The sequence below is a fragment of the Melanotaenia boesemani genome, chromosome 21 (assembly GCF_017639745.1).
Source record: "Melanotaenia boesemani isolate fMelBoe1 chromosome 21, fMelBoe1.pri, whole genome shotgun sequence".
In the NCBI taxonomy this organism is placed as follows: Eukaryota; Metazoa; Chordata; class Actinopteri; order Atheriniformes; family Melanotaeniidae; genus Melanotaenia; species Melanotaenia boesemani.
Genome location: NC_055702.1, coordinates 15119792 through 15137781, shown reverse-complemented (window position 1 = coordinate 15137781; position 17990 = coordinate 15119792). Strand labels below are relative to the sequence as shown.

At 37.4% G+C, this 17990-nt stretch overlaps 1 protein-coding gene across 2 annotated transcripts; it reads left to right on the top strand.

Moving 5' to 3' along the window:
• Positions 1-3018: 3018 nt before the first annotated feature.
• LOC121633003 (alpha-tectorin-like) lies at positions 3019-17227 on the top strand. 2 transcript variants are annotated; one of them, XM_041974851.1, is made up of 25 exons: positions 3019-3059; positions 3251-3319; positions 3449-3472; positions 5582-5697; positions 6490-6768; positions 6885-6980; positions 7123-7288; positions 7561-7961; positions 8049-8625; positions 8743-9326; positions 9537-10089; positions 10188-10786; positions 11066-11220; positions 11484-11884; positions 12002-12198; positions 13483-13878; positions 13964-14247; positions 14359-14636; positions 14738-14857; positions 14987-15171; positions 15260-15420; positions 15574-15825; positions 15921-16080; positions 16165-16267; positions 16357-17227. In XM_041974851.1, the coding sequence occupies exons 2-25, from the start codon at positions 3274-3276 to the stop codon at positions 16449-16451; spliced, it is 6228 nt and encodes a 2075-aa protein (XP_041830785.1). In that variant the 5' UTR covers positions 3019-3059; positions 3251-3273; the 3' UTR covers positions 16452-17227. The 2 variants fall into 2 exon arrangements, with proteins under 2 accessions (XP_041830785.1, XP_041830784.1); XM_041974850.1 differs by having other exon boundaries at positions 10188-10790; positions 11070-11220.
• The last annotated feature ends 763 nt before the right edge of the window (positions 17228-17990 follow it).

The following is a 17990-nucleotide window of genomic DNA, read 5'->3' as shown; positions in this document are numbered from 1 at the left end:
CTCTGCTCTGTGTCCACTATTGGCTACAAATCCAAAGTTGTGCTAAACACATTTGATCAACATGAACAGAATGCAACATTTCCTAATTCCTTTGTTTAACCCGTGTTATAAGAAAATGAAAAATCTGTATATACCAAGAGTTTAAATTTATAGTTTATGATTGTACATGTGGGTGCTCACAACTTTTTAACAAGCTGTCTATTTAATTCTGATACTGAATAAACTCACTTGATTTTGTTGTTGTGTGTGCAAAAACTTCATGTGCCTTCAGAGGTGCCAGAAAAACTCAATATCTTTGTTGACATGCTTTTCATCATGACCTATTTTGTTTAATCCAGTTAGTTAATTATAAACGTGATAACAGATACCAGTCTTGAGTAATAAGTTTTAACACTGACACCACCTTTTTCCAGGAACTTAACAGCATTTTTACATTCTCACAACAAGGAAATAAAAACAATTTCTTGTACGAGTTGCTTGACAAGGGTAAGCAACTGAACTGCACTGGTTTCCTCTATGCTCCATATGTCTGGAACAAACTCCCAGAAAGCCTCAGAGCAGCTGAAACACTCAGTTTATTTAAATCCAGGTTAAAGACCCACATGTTCTATGCTGCATTTCAATAGTTTTTATTTAAAAAGTCCAAATCTGTATTTGTTTTTTTAATAGTTTTTTTGAAATCTAATGTTCATTCTTTTTCCTTTCTCTTTTGATTTTAATTGTAAATTATGTTTCTTATTTTCTACTGTGTGATGATGTTTTAATGTCACTGCAAAGCACTTCGAATCACCTTGTACTTCAATTGTGCTGTATAAAAAAAAAAGAAAAAGAAAAAAAAATTGCACCAGAGCAACAAACACATCTTGACATAGTGAAAAGTAGAGTACATAAAGTATATATAATGTTCCTTAAAAAAAAATAATAATAAAAGATAGGTTTGTAGTCATTGTAATGTTTTTATTGCAGAAACAAACCAGGACAAAAAAAAAAAAAAAAAAAAAAAAAAAAAATTCAGTAAAGTTTTTTTGTTTGTTTTGTTTTGTTTTGTTTTTTTTTACTTTTGAACGTTGAGCAATTTCATGAGCTCTAACTGGAAGCCAAAGTCTAACTAACCACACAGGTTTTACACGTTGCACTATCTGTAAATGCACCAGTAGACTAATCTGTTTGTAATTTCTGGCATGTGTTCATTTTAATGTATTTTTCTACATGTCAAGTTGATTAATTGCCAATAATAAGACGGCTCTTTAAGCGGATGATGTAGCATGAATGAAACAATGTCTCTTGTTACCTTCTCAACATTTATAGTGATTGAAAATCTCTGATTTAGTTTCCTGGATGGAAGATTACAGCTTAATCAGAAATCTGGATTTTATCATGAAATCTTTATATAAACCTGAGATCTTTAGATGAAAAACAGACTTTTTCAGGTTTGCCAGAGAAGTAATTGCTGAAGTAGTTGCAGTAAAAATGTGCATGCAAAGTAAAACTGTGTTGCTGTAATGTGTCATCAATCTATCAGAAGCATGTCAGTTTGCAAGTTCCATTGTTCTTTTGAAAATTTATTTACTTAGGCATTCTTCGGCTGTTTTTACACGAAAGCCTGTTTTACAATAAAGTCTCTGTTTCTCTTTCCAAGATACGTATCTTAAATATTTCATCCTTAACCTGTAGAAAATTTCCATTGCAATAGGTGTGACTAAAGCTCAGGCTCATCAAAAGTAATACATTTAAAATGTAGGCACAACTGTAAATCAATTTTTAATACAAATTCACATGTTATTTCTGCTGTCAGTGCTCTGAGGGTAAAGATTTGACATGCGCGACTTCCTGAAATAATTACAGGAGGATTTCTCTGAAGAACACCGATTGGCTGAAAGTTCGTTTTAATCCGGGGAGGCATGAATCTCGCTAACAATAACTGATTTTACAACAGCCAAGATAAAGTGCCAGAAATGAAGCTTTCATGATCAACAAAAACCATGTAAGAACTTTCTTTCTCAGGGAGTGGTTAATAATTTTAAGAACATGGCTTTATGTTAACTTTCTTAACAAAAAGCTAATAAACGCCTTTAATGTCAGAGAATAAAAACAGCAACAGGAAAATCAAAACCAAGAGGCATCAGTGGTTCAAGCTGTTTATATTATGAGCCCTGTCTCATGTGGCAGTGAAAAGCTAAAACAGGACACCAGTCGCAGTTTAGAAGCAAGATGGAGAGGTATGACATAATAACCTAATTATCAATAAATAATGAAAAATGCTTCCCGTAGTTTTACTGTGAAAAAGTACAAGTACATTATCAACATGTTTACATTTAATGAACTATTCTTTAAAAAAATATATTATGAACCTGAACCACCTGAACTAACTCATCTTATAATGCAAACTAAAGTGAGATCTGTTTAGTAAGAAATATATGAAAGATATAACAAATTTCCCTCCTGCCTTGTAAATGTATTTTACTTAAACATAAAAAAGCAATCTCATGTGGACAAACTAGGAAATGTGATTGTCTCCATTGTCATTTCCACATTAACCAAATTCATCCCAGTCGCAGGATTGGACACCCTGGCAGACTGGTTTTGGCCCTTGGGCCGTACATTTGACAGCCAGCATATAACATAGCATACTCCTAACTTTTATCATGGCACACGTCTGAACAGCAGCCTGCACATATAGCAGTTAATTTGGTTTCCTATCAGCTGTTCAGAGAAATCAGACAGATCTTATTATGATTTTTTCTTTTAAACCTTCTTCCTTTGTAGTTTTACCCAAGAACTGAATGGGAGGATACGTTCTCGCATGAATGTGTACAGTGCAATGAAAAGTTAGCATCAGGAAGGATTGTGTTTAATCTGTGCACCTTACTGGAAGAGAGACTGCTAGCTGAAACAGTGCCAGGTGTTTTTTTTTTTTAACCCCGTCCTGTCCAGCATTACATCATGCAGAACGATGCTCTGCGTGCCAAATTGTTCCGGAAATGGGCATGGTTTCACTATATAAAAGCTTGTTGATGCAGTGCAGCCTAACCTGAAATGCAGAAGAGAGCAGCTCAGAGGTAATGTATTCATTTTAGACTAATAAAATATTTTAAACAAAGTGATAAAAAGATGTGTTTAATTCCATTTTAGTGATATGTACTTATTATAAATAAAATATAAGTAATTTACCTTATATATATATAATACATAAGTATACAAGTACATAAATCTTAATTATATTTATTTTTTTATCATATATGTTTGGTAGGTTTGACTTTTGAACTTTGAAGAATGGCAGGTCAAATCATTCTGCCTCTGCTTGTTCTGTCAGTGATAAGTAAGTATTGATCCATTGAGAATAAATTTGTATGGCCGTATTTACAAAAATTCAGTTACTGATTTGTGTGTGTTAAAATTTACCATCTCAGAGTCTTTTCCAATCATATGCGTGTGCTTGTTTTCATAGGTGGTGCAGCATCTCAGAGTTCAGGTCAGTTGAAATTTAAACTGTTTTTGTTTGTTTGTTCCTGCTCTTCAGTCATGTAGTCAAAGTATTGCAGTATTTCAAGATAACATTGTATATCTAGATTAAACAAGGAATTCTGGATTCTATATCGACTGAAAAGATGATGAGCAACAGGAATGAGGGAATGAGCTTCATGCAGATGGGTGTTAACTGCAGCTCATGTCCCGAAAAATATTTTGGATTTCATAGATATTAATTAGTTGAAAGATATAAAGCAGTTCCTATAAACTGAGAACCTAGTGGATGAATTCTAATACGTCCTCAACTTACTCACTTTAGAATTTGATGCTCATTATTAAATCTGTTGTTCTGATTTCCCAGCAAACTAAGTTTGTGAAGCAAATATGTACAAGTTTCTTACAACAAGAAACAGATACACATCTTCTTACAACAAGCAAACCACTGCTTCTGTTATTCATCTTTTGTACATGTTAACTGCTTCTGCTTCTTCTTTTTCTGTGTATTTGAAGACTTTATAACATCATCAAACTGGCATTCAGTGCAGTTTTGTTCAATTTTTCTTACTCCTCATTGTCACAAATTGCTGCAAATCTAATGCGGACTTGCAAAGATATCAAGATATCTTACTGTAAGATATCTGGTGCATAGTGTCCACTACAGTAGACACATATTTAAAGGCTGTTTTTAAATGTATGCATGGGTGGGAATCATACATTAGCAACTTCATTGGACATTAGTGAGTCACCAATACTCTGCCACGTATAAAGAAAAACTGCATTTGATATAGTATAATAAACATACATTGTAATTATCAAGTTTGCCTCAGTGATAAACAGGACAAGAAAATGATCCAGGTGTTTTTATAGAAAATTTATGTTATATTAATATGACAAGATATTATTTTATAAATATTTTCATAGATAAAGTAGAACAATCCATACACTGAGTAAAATAAGATTAAAAAACAGAAAAAACATCACTCTAGAAGAAAATAGAAGTAAAATATTTTATTTTAAAAAATGTGGTACTGTTTTGTAACAATTCATGCACCAGAGGGTTAATTTGCAAATCTTCCGCAACATCACATAATCTTAGAATTAGATTAAAATAGTATTGATTTTGTTATTTTTGAGCACAGTTTACAGCACAGAGGCTTATAATAAAACCCCTGCATAACTAATTTAAAAAAACTTACAGTTATCCTGTTGTTAATGAAATATTAAAACCAAATGAAGGTAACAGCACTTTACCTGCTAAATAGAGCGGGTGAAATTGGTACAGGCCAACCTGTTTGGTGATGTAGTTGGAAGTGTTTTTTCTGTCACAGATGCTCCTCATTCTTTGATTGTAATCTTACTTGAAGTTAAATCTAAGGAACTCATGTTGTTGGTATAGTTTTCTTTATCTCTTCAATCTTCTTTTATCCTTTTATTAACTTTCCACTATTTTATTTACAACTGGGCTTTCTGGATTAAAAAATATAAAGCAACTATTTTAATTATTAATTTTTTTATGATTCTTAAAAAAAGAGCAAAAGAAAGAAAACCATGCATGTGTTATGAAAAGAGTTTTTCTTAATTAAAACAGTTATTGTATCATCGCATCTTCAGCATAAGTAAATAGTGGTGGCTGGAAATTTGTGTTTTTTTTTCCTTTTTTAAAAATGTTTGATAAAAACAGGGAAAATCTACAAACATATTGGTTTGAGATAAGAAAATAGAGATTCTTAATCACAATGAGTAAATGTTTCCTACATTTTTGGCATTGTTGTAGGGATGCACACCTACAGTAGATTTTTAGGTAGCCTGTTGGGTAATACCCGAACCAGCTCAAATTTTTCCTCAATAATAAAAAACTGGAATGTTCTCACAATCTTTATGTCATCCTATTTTTTTTATTCAGAAGTGAACACAAAAGAAGATCTCATTCTCTTACTTTAGTATCTTGTGATGATGGAATAACAATTTTGATGATGTCACATTGTAAGAAATGATAGATTCAAACTTTAATTTTATTGATTTGTTGTCATGATCTCAAAACATAAAGCTGGTATGAATAGTAATTCTGCGACAAGATAAATAAATAAATAATAATGTCTCTTGTTCTTTCTAGGACCCCTTTACCCGGTTAATGGCATAACGAGTTCTCATTCAGATGATGGAAGTTCCCCTGAGATTGCCCTTCTACAACCTTTTGTGTTTTTTGGACAGTCCTATAATCAGATTTATGTAAGCTTACCTTATTTTTATTAATACAGCAGTTAAAATTTTTGATTTTCAACCATTCAGCCAAGTGTCTTGTACCAAACAAAGAGCAATGCTGGAAAAGTTTCAGTGTGTACCAGAGTAATCACTGCGACCTAAAGACAACTCATTACATCGAGCCCAGCCAGCTAATTATCATACAGATACTTAAATACAGAAATGAATTCTTAAATAAGGACACACATTAATAAATAAGCAAATTTATAAAGAAAGAAAGAACAGAAGGAAGAAAAGGTTAGAAGAAAATATAAAGAAAAGTAGACTAGGTTGATTTGTAAAATCCGATAATTAGGTCGAGAATAACATAAACCTAAATATGTTTTTTATATTAAAATAACAAAAACAAAAAACAACAAAAACAACAAAGAAAAAAAAAAGAAAGAAATACAGTTAATTCCCCTTTATGACCTTTTTATGGTTTTAAACTTAATTTACCTTTTAGTGTGAATTAAAGTTGCTAATTACATAAAATAATTAAATAATACTTGATCCAAAAATCATCCACTGTTTGGCAAAGTATAATAAATACAATGATTCGTGAATGTTTAAAATTAAGTAGATGATTAAGATTACTTAGAAGCTAACTTTAAAACATATCTTCAAATTTACTTGAAGTTATAAATTCAGCATATTATCATACTGTGGGTAAATACATGTTGACATTTGGTTAAATATTATTTAAAGTTATTGTATTGACTATGTGCAAACTCCTTGTTCATAACAAGTTATTTATATTACTATATTGTCTATATCCAGGTGAACCACAACGGACACCTGACCTTTACCACACCATGGGGTAGCTTTACCCCACAACCTTTTCCAATGTACGGACACATTGACATCATCGCTGCACTCTGGACAGATTTGGACAACAGAGGAAATGGTGATATCTACTATGAGCAACACACCAGTGGCTATTTACTCCAACGCGCCACATCGGACATTAATAATTACTTTCCCGGACTGATCTTTAATGCCAACTGGGTCTTTATTGCAACATGGTATGAGGTGGCCTATTTTCCACAAACTGGCACAGTAAGTGTTCTTATTTTAAATGCTTAAATGTGCATTGTGAGATCTAGTGATATAACGTATGTGTTGCATCTATAATTTTGTCTAAGTGAAACTGAAGAAGTTGATTTCTTTTTCAGCGTGCAACAGCTCAAGCAGTCTTAACCACTGATGGCCGCTACTCATTTGTGCTATTGAACTATGGGTCCATAGCATATACAACAAGGGCTATTGAGGTTAGAATAATTAAAAATATGTAATATAATCAAGCAATGTCTGAAGCTGCCATCTCTTAGTCTCAGAAATGCACTGGTGCCAATGTGCACGTTATGAAATATGAATGAAATTAAAATGATCCCTGTGATGTGTAATTTGCAGGCGGGATATGACACCATCAATTCTCCCCACCATTTCACTATCCCTGGATCCTTCTCTCAAAATGCATCAGGCGAAAGCTCTGTTTTCAGTCACAGCAGTAATGTCAACGTTCCTGGTCGCTGGGCTTTGCGGTTAGATTATGGATCAAGAAACTGCTACTTCAATGGTAAGACCTAAGCCAAATGCAACAGTATTGTGCATACGTGATAACCGCTGCAATGGAAGATTACACTGGGAACCAGCGTAGTCTATGTATGTTGATAAATTTGTCTTTGTTATGAAGTAAGGAGTGTGTTACATACTTGAACAGCTCTTCTTCTTCATTTCTTCGTTTTTTGTCACTACTGTGAGAATAATTTCTTTGAAGTATAGTAACAGTGTTTGCAAGTTAGAATGAAAGCATTTTAAAGAAATGAAGAACTGTTCTTCTTTTCAAAGGTGACCCTGTGCAGCTAGGAGATTCATTCTGGACTGACAACACCTGTGCACAGAAATGCACCTGCACCAGAACAGGCCTGCAGTGTTCCTACCAGCCCTGCACCTTCTCCCAAATCTGCCAGCCAACTTCCTTTCAGTTCTCCTGCCAGACAGTGCAGAGACGCACCTGCACCATCAGTGGTGATCCACATTACTACACCTTCGATAACACATTGTTTCACTTTCAAGGCACCTGCACTTACGTTCTTTCAGAACAGTGTCAGTATGGGTTGCCTTACTACAGAGTAGAGGGCAAGAATGAGCACAGAGGAAGCACTCAAGTTGCCTGGACACGACTGGTCAAAGTGTATGTCAACAATGACACCATTGAGCTAGTCAAAGGACATCATGGTGAAGCCAAGGTTAGCAAAATTAAACTCACTATCACTTACTGAATTTTTTTATTTGGTTCATATTCATTTACTTTTTGTAAACTGTTTTGCTTGCAGGTTAATGGAAACTTTGCAGCAACTCCTTTCTCCCTAAGTAATGGCACAGTCCAGGTCTTTGAATCAGGATTTTCTGTGGTTGTCAGCACTAATTTCGGCTTAATGGTATCTTATGACACATATCACTACGTCCAAATCAGTGTGCCGTACACTTACCTGAATGCAACATGTGGACTCTGTGGAAACTTCAACAATCTCCCTAATGATGACTTTCAAACCCGTGATGGTGAGGTTGTGAGCTCTGACGTGGCTTTTGCAAACAGCTGGAAAGCCTCTGGGGATGAGGACCCTGGTTGTGAGGCTCAGTGCGGAGGTCTGGACTGTGCTGCCTGCACTCAGGCTCAGAGATCATTATACAGCAATACTGCTCACTGTGGTATCCTCCAAAGCAGCTCTGGACCTTTTGCTGCATGCCACCAACAACTTCCCCCAGCGACGTTTATGGAAAGTTGTGTGTATGATCTGTGCATAGGTGGAGGGTATCAGCCCATTCTGTGTCAAGCTTTAAATGTGTATGCAAGTCAATGCCAACAAAATGGAATCCAACTACCAAGCTGGAGGACACCAGGCTTCTGTGGTATGTTTCTCAGTTGCTAAAAGTATATATATATATATATATATATATATATATATATATATATATATATGTAAAAAAGACACAATGTAAAAATCAATTATGTTTTCTTTTGTCTAGAAATTCCCTGCCCAGCCAATAGCCACTTTGAGTCCCAAGGTACAGGATGTCCACCCACCTGTGTCAACCCCAATTCCACATACAACTGCCCTCTCCCTAATCAGGAGAGTTGTGTCTGCAATACAGGCTACATCCTTAGTGGTGGGGTCTGTGTACCTCAAGAAGATTGTGGCTGCAGCTTTGAGGGTCGCTACTATCGCTCTGGAGAAACTGTAATACTAGATGAGAATTGTGGGAGGCGCTGCAGCTGTAGTTATGGCTCCATGACTTGCAGCCACCATCAATGTGGTCCACATGAATCATGCCTTGTAGAACACGGAGAGAGAGGATGCAGACCAAACAGCTATGCAACATGCTGGATGAGGGGCCCAGGGTCATATCAAACATTTGATGGACAGACTTATGAGTATCCTGGTGCATGTCGATTGACACTTGCCAGAGTAATGGGATTGTCTGATTACCCACACTTTACAGTGACCACAGAAAAAGTGCCAAGAGGCCAGCAGGGCTTTTCCAATGTTCTTAAATTTGAGGCAGAGGGAACACAAATCACCATTGAAATGGAAAGAAGCAGCAACGTTCTGGTAATTGACTCAATTGTATTTGTTTTAGTCTTTTTAGTTTAAAGTGATTCACCACAGGACATGTGTGAGGAAATCTTTACATATATTTTGTACATGCAAGAGATGTGTATCTGTTTATCAGAAATAAGTTATTTATTTTATGAGTGAATCTAAAAGATAGATCCCTGTAAACCAGAAAATTTGATTATGAATATTAAAATTGTCCTGCAGGTTGATGGTCAGCAGATCAGACTACCTTTCAGCTCTGGGACCAACAGAATCCGCATCTTCCAAAGCAGCACTTACGGTATCATCCTTCGCACTGCCTTTGGTGTAACTGTGCAAACGGTCTGGCCTCACTATGTCCGTGTCTCTGCGCCTGTGGTCTACAGCAGTTCACTGGGTGGACTCTGTGGAAACTACAATGGTCAGCAATATGATGACTTCCGCACACCTGATGGCATTCTGGTTTACAGTTCTCAAGAGTTTGGGGACAGTTGGCGGGATGGTTCTCTTGCAGCTCACTGTGTGGAGACCACACCTCGTGACTTAGTGCCCAGTTACAATTCTCTCCAGCACTGTAGCATTCTCACCTCACCAGATGGCCCGTTCACGCCATGTTGGGGTGTAGTGGATCCATGGCAGCAGGTGGGTGTGTGTGTGGGGATTGTCAATGGCTCAACAGATCCTGCATCCACCCTGTGTCAGGTCCTACGAGATTATGCACTCATGTGCCAACAGAGGGATGTTTCCCTGGGACAGTGGAGAAATGCAACTAACTGTGGTAAACACTTTTCCTCATTTCATGGAGACAGCATTGATTAAAACACATTGAGTGATATTTTTAGAAATAACCTGTTTTTTTTTTTCCTTTTTCTATAGAGCTAACCTGCCCATCAAACAGCCATTATGAACTCTGTGGAACCTCATGTCCTTCTGCCTGCCCCAGCCTCTCTTTCCCCTTCACCTGTGACACTCCATGCGAGGAAGGTTGCCAGTGTGATAATGGTTTTGTCCTCAATGGCAACCAGTGTGTGCCACCAACATCCTGCGGATGCTATCACCAAGGACGCTATCGGCAAAGCGGTGAACAGTTCTGGGATGGTGAACAGTGTCAGAGCTTTTGCACCTGTAATGGTGTAACTGGTGCAGTTCAGTGTTTTCCCAATTCTTGCGGTTCTCAGGAGTCCTGCCGTGTGGTAGAGGGGGAGTTTGGTTGCCATCCCAGCCCTCATGGCATATGCTCTGCATCTGGAGACCCTCACTACCTCACCTTTGACAGGAAGGCCTATGACTTCCAGGGAACCTGCCGCTATGTTCTGGCAACAGTTTGCAATGCTACTGATGGACTCCATCAGTTTTCTGTGGAAGCCAAGAATGAGCCATGGAGTGGGCTGCCAGTTTCTATCACAGCTGAAGTTGTTGTGAATGTGTTGGGCTATCAAGTGCGTTTGTCCGGAAATAACAGGGGCATGGCAGAGGTAAGTTTAGTCAAGATGTCTGATATATTTTCAAAATATTGATGTAGTTTATCTAGCACCATTGTTAAGCTGATTTATGACTTTGCCCTCAATGTCTTTAGATATTTAGATCAGAAATTACTATAGAGATTGCTGTTGAAAATATGTCCATGTCAGCTAACATTGTCCCATAAAACTTGTTCACAGGTCGTTCATATCAATATCAAGTAAAAAAAAAAAACTGTTATCAGTCAGGTATAAATAAATATTACTCCTTCCTCTCATTTTGTTTTTCTATAGGTAGATGGAATAACAAGAAATCTGCCAATTCTCTTGAATGGAAATGTGTCTATTGTTGCAACTGGGGCGCAAACATTTGTCAGTACAGACTTTGGGCTAAGTGTCGCATATGATGGCTGGAGCACAGTGTCTATTTCTGTACCTCCGAATTACAAGTAAATGCTGTTTACTATTGCTCAGACTTAAATATTTTGATGAGCTAATGAGATGTGAATGCTTTACAATAAATGCTGTATCCCTCAGGATCTCTACATACTGAATGTTACTTACTAATGTTTTCTTCTTATCTAAATATATTATTATTATTATAATTATCATTATTGATAATAATAACAATAATAATAAAAATATTTAGTTTGTAGTATAACATATAATTTTTTCGCTTATTTTATATTTTATCGTTTCTGAAATTCATCAGAGAAAAAACATGTGGACTTTGTGGAAACTTTAATGACAATCCAAACGATGACTTCCTTGCGCCGAGTGGAATGACACTCTCTACTCCAGATGCTTTTGGGACAGCGTGGAAAGTTCCCGGCAACTACACATGCAGTGATGGGTGTGGCTCCTCCTGCCCACAATGCGATAATGATCAGCCTGCTAGAGCTCAGTGCGAGGTGATTCAGGCAGCAGATGGCCCCTTCAGCTTCTGCCACGAGCAGGTGGTTCCAGCACCATATTTTAGCGACTGCGTGTTTGATGTTTGCGTGGGGGGAAACAGAGGCAACGATCTCCTCTGCAGGAGCATTGAAGCTTACATTGGTGCTTGTCAGTCTGCAAATGTCCGAATTTACCCTTGGAGACAGAACACCACCTGCAGTGAGTCAGCCTGTCATTGTGTAACCATTTAAAAAAAAAGCTTTCTGAAAGTGATTATTGTATCTTATCTGAAAGAATTGTGTTTTAATACCATCACTTGTTTTCTCATGCATTAAGGGCTTGACTGTCCAGCCCACAGTCATTATGAGTTGTGTGGAACAGACTGTGGTCACACCTGTGCCAGCAGCACTGATGCCACCTGTAACCATGTTTGCTCAGAAGGATGTTTCTGTGATGATGGCTTTGTCAGGAGTGGGAGCAGCTGTGTTCCTGTGGAGCGTTGTGGCTGCCAACATGACGGCTTCTACTATAATGTAAGTCATTGCCATGCCATCTTAAGTTACCTTGTTAAATTATTTAACAGATTTATAGATCAAAACTTAATTTCAATAGTGAGTTTGAAGAGTTGAATTTAATAATGACATTGATATAAGATAACATTTGATTTTGCACGCTTTTCACAGTACACGCCATCAACAATTCCTTCCCAGCAATTTTAACTCCATCTTCTATATATATTTAATACTTTCTTATAATTCCTAAGCAATTGTTTGGGTGGCAATGACATTTATGACAAAAGGTCAGGTAAGAATAAGATAAACATGCCAAACTTGTTGTTCTTGTTGCTTATTTGATACCTAGTCTTGAATTTCCTCAGATTATTAAGCTAAGATGTAACTGACAGAGTGAGAGAATACTTGGCAAAAGAATAACAATTCTGGTTCCAAACAACACAGCTATCATCTTACAGCAAAGCCACAGCAGGTCAACAAAACCTACAAAGAAAGATACACAACATAGGAACAACAACAATAGTTTATTATAGTTTTTCTCCTTTGCAGCATGTACAATACTTTGATAATGTAGCACAACCTCAGAGTAGTATTTATTAGGGAAATCTACACTCCGATCATTTTCATTTTCATTGACATTTTTCTTCATATTAATGCAATGATACACTTTAGTGCTAATTTTAAGTTTATTTTGAGAGTAGTGCCAGACAGATAGCACTCATATCCTCTTTTTGTGAAGACTGCATAACCCAAACTGACACCCAAGATTACATATGTTGGTGCTTGCAACCCCCACCCCCATGCAAGGCCTCAGCGATTAATTGTGTGATGTATGAAATGGGTCATCTTATTGCCATCCTCTAAATGTAATGCTGGAAATCTGTCAGAATCTTCATAAATAAGGAGGATCAAGTGTTTTTTTGGTGGTTCACTGCTGTGACAAAGCACCTACATCCCCAAAATCAGTTTCTTTCGCTGCAATAATGTCAAATTTATTTTTAATATGGCATGTACAACAACTCATTTTTTATGTGTTAATGTGTTAAAAGATTTTGGTGCTAATTTTAAAGATTGATCTCTCTTTATAAATATTTTAATTTTGACAGCCTTGACAAAAATCAAGCAAAAATGAGTGATAAAACAACTTCAGCAGACTCTTGTACTCTGTTAAACCTTTTTTTTTTTTTGCTGCAGCATAAACAACAAACAAACAAACAAACAAAAAAAAAACAAAAAAAAACAAAAACAAACAACTGGAACTTTGTGGATGTTTTTCTTATTTACATTTTCTCTCCCATCCTACAGGCTGGGGAGTCCTTCTGGACAGACGGTTGCTCCCAGCTATGCAAGTGCCACGCTCCCAATGACCTGCGCTGTTCTTCTGTTTCATGCACTCCTGCACAAGAGTGCACCATCAGGGATGGCCAGCTGGGCTGTTATGATTCAATGTCTACCTGCACTGTGTGGGGGGATCCACACTACATCACCTTTGATGGAAATCTGGCTCATTTCCAGGGCACATGTTCATACATCATCACTGAAAGTGTTGGCCACGGCAACAATGAAACCCAGTTTACGGTAGTAGCCACCAACAATCACCGTGGCAACAACCTTGTGTCATTTGTGTCAGTAGTGGATGTTTACCTCACAAAACAACAAGAGAGTGTGCATGTCAGGCTTGGACCGAACAGAAGAGTAAAGGTAAACTCCTGAACACTTTAAAGAAGATCCATTTTTCAAATGTGCTCTACTTTCTATTTAACTCTCTGATCACTCATCCTTACAGGTAAATGGATCTGAGGTGTCTCTTCCCACCGCTGCAGGAACCTTAGGCCAGGTGTTGATGCAGGGAAGCTCCATTGCTTTTAATGCAGTGGAGTTCATTGTCCAGTTTGATGGTCACAGTACTTTACTGGTCAGAATGGGTCGACACCTTCAGAACAGAGTCACTGGGATGTGTGGAAACTTCAATGGTAATTCTTCAGATGACAAAGTGTTACCCAGCGGCGCTCTAGCACAAAACGACAATGAGTTTGGAAACAGCTGGAAGTCATCAACAAGCCAACCAGGGTGAGGTGTTCTGAAGACATCACAATTCCTCACATTATTTTCACATTTTGCAAGAATGTACTGTATGTTGTGACAAAGTCCTAAATCTTTCATTTGGAACTGCTTTCCCAGATGTGGATCCACAGATGATCGAAGCGGTGGTGGACTGAGTAACTGTCGCTATATAGCAGAATACACTGAACTGTGCAGCATCATCACCAACACCAGTGGCCCATTCAGTGCCTGCCACCTGCACTCTGACCCCCAGCCATTTTTCACTTCCTGTGTCTACGATCTGTGCCTCTACTCTCGAGCCAATGGCATGCTGTGTTCTGCAGTCTCAGCCTATGAGAAAACCTGCTCTGTTTTGGGGCTAGACATCCCCGCGTGGCGTTCTGGTTTGCATTGTGGTATGTGGGGTATTCAAGACCATGATTTTGTTATTTTGTGGTTTTTATTTCACTTGAATTTCTCCTTGTCTAATCCTTTTTTGTGATATGTTTTTTTCCAGAGGAATCAGATCCATGTGAAGAGTTGGACTGCACAGAGTATGAATGGTGTGGTAAGAAAGATGGAGTGTACGGCTGCTTCTGTGATGAGCATCATCATAGACCCAACAACGAGAGCTATGGTGAGGGCAACACCTTTTAAAACCCTACTTTTTTTCTTATTTTAAAAAGTAGCTATATAATGAGGATAGAATAGTGAAACTGCTTGAGTAACCTCCAGAAATATTTCCATATATTTTTCTGGTTAACAGACTCAACCATCACCTGTGAGAGCAGTGCAGGAGCTATGTCCGTGTCTCGCTGCCAGCTGTTTGAAGCAGGCTTTCACTCCAATGCCCTCCATCTCCGAGACGAAACTTGCAACGGGACTGTTCAGAATGGACGACTTGTGTTCCACTTTGACAATGATGAACAGCTCTGTGGGACAGTTCTCATGGTACAGTTTGTAGCCAAGAACATTATCAATGCAGATTGAAAGATGTTACTAAGATCAACTTATACCATTTTGTATTTTCTATTTTTAGAGCAATGGAACCCATTTCATATATGAGAACACCATCCAAGGCGACGTGGATCCTCATGGTGGTCTAATCAGTCGTCAGAGGAACATTCATCTGCGTTTCTGCTGTGAATACCCTCTTAGTCATGCTCTGTCCATGTCTGTGGGCATCAATCCTTTGGAGAGGTAATACTACCAACTCCTTTGCATGCTTTACATGATTAATTCCTTTTTCCTGTGCTGCATTTTCACTAAAATAACAACCGCTGGAGAAGCAAGTGGGAAAGATGAATGTGTGATTGACTCCCAGTCATACTGTATATGCCATCTTTTTTACAGCATTGTGAGAAAGAAGCTTCCAGCTGGTCAAGGTTTATATCACATGAGGATGATCCCCTACCAGGACGCAGACTTCCGTTTCCCCCTCAGCAGTGAAAGAAACATAGAAATGGTGGTGGATGAGAGGTTTTATGTGGAGGTGCGGACAGAAGGGGTGGATCAGCGCCAGATCTCAACCATTCTGGACTCATGCTGGGCCACACCAATCAACATGGCCACCTACCCTGTCCGTTGGGATCTAATCATTGAAGAGTAAAAGAGCACTTCTCGTTATTAGTTCACAACGCAAGTATGTTACTTTGTCGCTACATTATACACATGTTATATTCTGACCTCTATCTTTACAGGTGTCCTAATCCAGAGGATGGAACAGTGGAGATGATTCAGAACGGCGTCTCAACTGTGTCTCGTTTCTCCTTCAAGATGTTCACCTTCAACAACTTTTCATCCATCTACTTGCACTGCAATGTCCACTTGTGTCTTTTGAGAAACAACAACTGCTCAGCTGTAAGTACGACAATGAGCTGCTTTTTGTGACATAAAATTACAAAGTGGAGCATCTGTAGAAGCTTTAATGTTGCTCTCCTACAGCACTGCTACCCGGGTCACCACACACGATTTAGGAGGGACGTATCGTACCACGACTCTACATTCATCTCACTGGGACCATTGGTGCAGAGGCTTGACAACACTGGTGAAACTCTCTTGTATTTAAACACTTTGTAGTGTTGTAGATGAAAATGAGCTTCTCTGTCACAATTAATCCCGTTTCTTCTTTTACAGGGACTAAGATCCAAAGAAGTGATGCTTCAGGCCTGTTAACACCCATTGTCACCCTGATTGTCGGATTGCTTACTGCCAAAACTCTGATTCAGTGAGATCAAAGAGGGACCATATTTTAGATTACCTCAATATTTGCTTACTTTTGAATGTATTTCTGTTTGTGAAGGTTTTTCCTCTGAGTGTCTTTTTTATTGATGAACATATAAAAATCAGAAGCGGGAGGCACTATTGTGCAGCACTTTGAAGCTGAAGTTTTTGTGCGTTTGCTGTGTGTGATGTGGATCTATTGTGTCTAATTCTTGGTTTTCATTTGTGGGAATTCTTATCATTAAAGGTGTGATTTGTGGTACTGTAAAATGTCAGTGATATAAACTTATTGGAAATGAATTTCTAATTTCCTTTAGTAGCAAATGTTTTGATTTACTTATGATTTACAAATATATATGTTTTACTTGAACTTAAGGTGGAGTTAATGTAAAATCATTATATAACTTGAATACAATTGAAGGAAAGATATGCATATTGTTGATGAAGGAATTTTTTTGTCAAATGAAATATTTGGTGTATTTTCCATATTTTGTCATTTTTAATGAATTATGCAAAAGGTTTGCACTTATTTAGCACATTTTAGCCTTCGCAGTTTTGCAAACGTTTCTCATCCAGGCACTCAAACAAACACTTCATAATTTAAACGTCAGCCCTGTTTTTTTAGCTCAAAGTTGTGACTTGTGAAACCATTACAGTCTAATGAATATGTGTGACTCATTTTTGACATGCTAACCAATCTGCTTTGTGCTATGATGTACTTTTACAAACATGATATGAAGATTAAACTTTGATTTTTGTTCTTAAAATAAAATATCAACACTCACAAATGGCTGGCTTCCTTCTTGTAATGCTCAGCTGTGTAAAAGAGTTCTCAGGGTATAGAGCATATTCTGAAAAACATAGTCAGCAAAATCAGATCAGATCAAAATCTACATATTTGCAAGGAAATTTATTGCATCTAATCTGTGTTTTTATAGTCCTCCTTAAAAACCAAAGGTCCTCATTTAATCAATGAGAACACTGGTGGTCTGACACATGACCGCTATATGCCATGTTACCAATTGTAATTTCAGTTTAATTGTTTAAGCTGTGGGTATTTAAAAAAAATATGATGTTCATGATTATATCATAAACAAAGGTGTTAAGAAGCAAAAAGTAATCTTTAAATAGAACTACCAGTTTAGTATCAGTTTATTTTCATTTTTAATCACATTATAATTTTTTTTATTTTGCAGCATTTTGCAGTAAGCTTCCATCTGTTGAAGGACAATGTCGATTAAAGATGATTCCTAATAGGGATGCTGCTTTCCTCTGAGCACAGACAGAAACCTTAAGATGAAAATAAATCAGCAGTTGTACATTGACTAACGCCAGATCGCCACCATTTTTTAATTCTTGCTGCCCGACACTTTCCAATGATGCCAGCAATCCTGTCCACTGGAGTCTCATCACCACACAGTATAGGAGATTTTGCAGTTTAGCCTTTTTAGCACATACTGTGAGCTTATGAAGTAACTCTAACAGGGTACCAACTAACTTTAGCCAGACTACTAATGCAATAAATTCCATCCTTTTTTGTCCTTCTT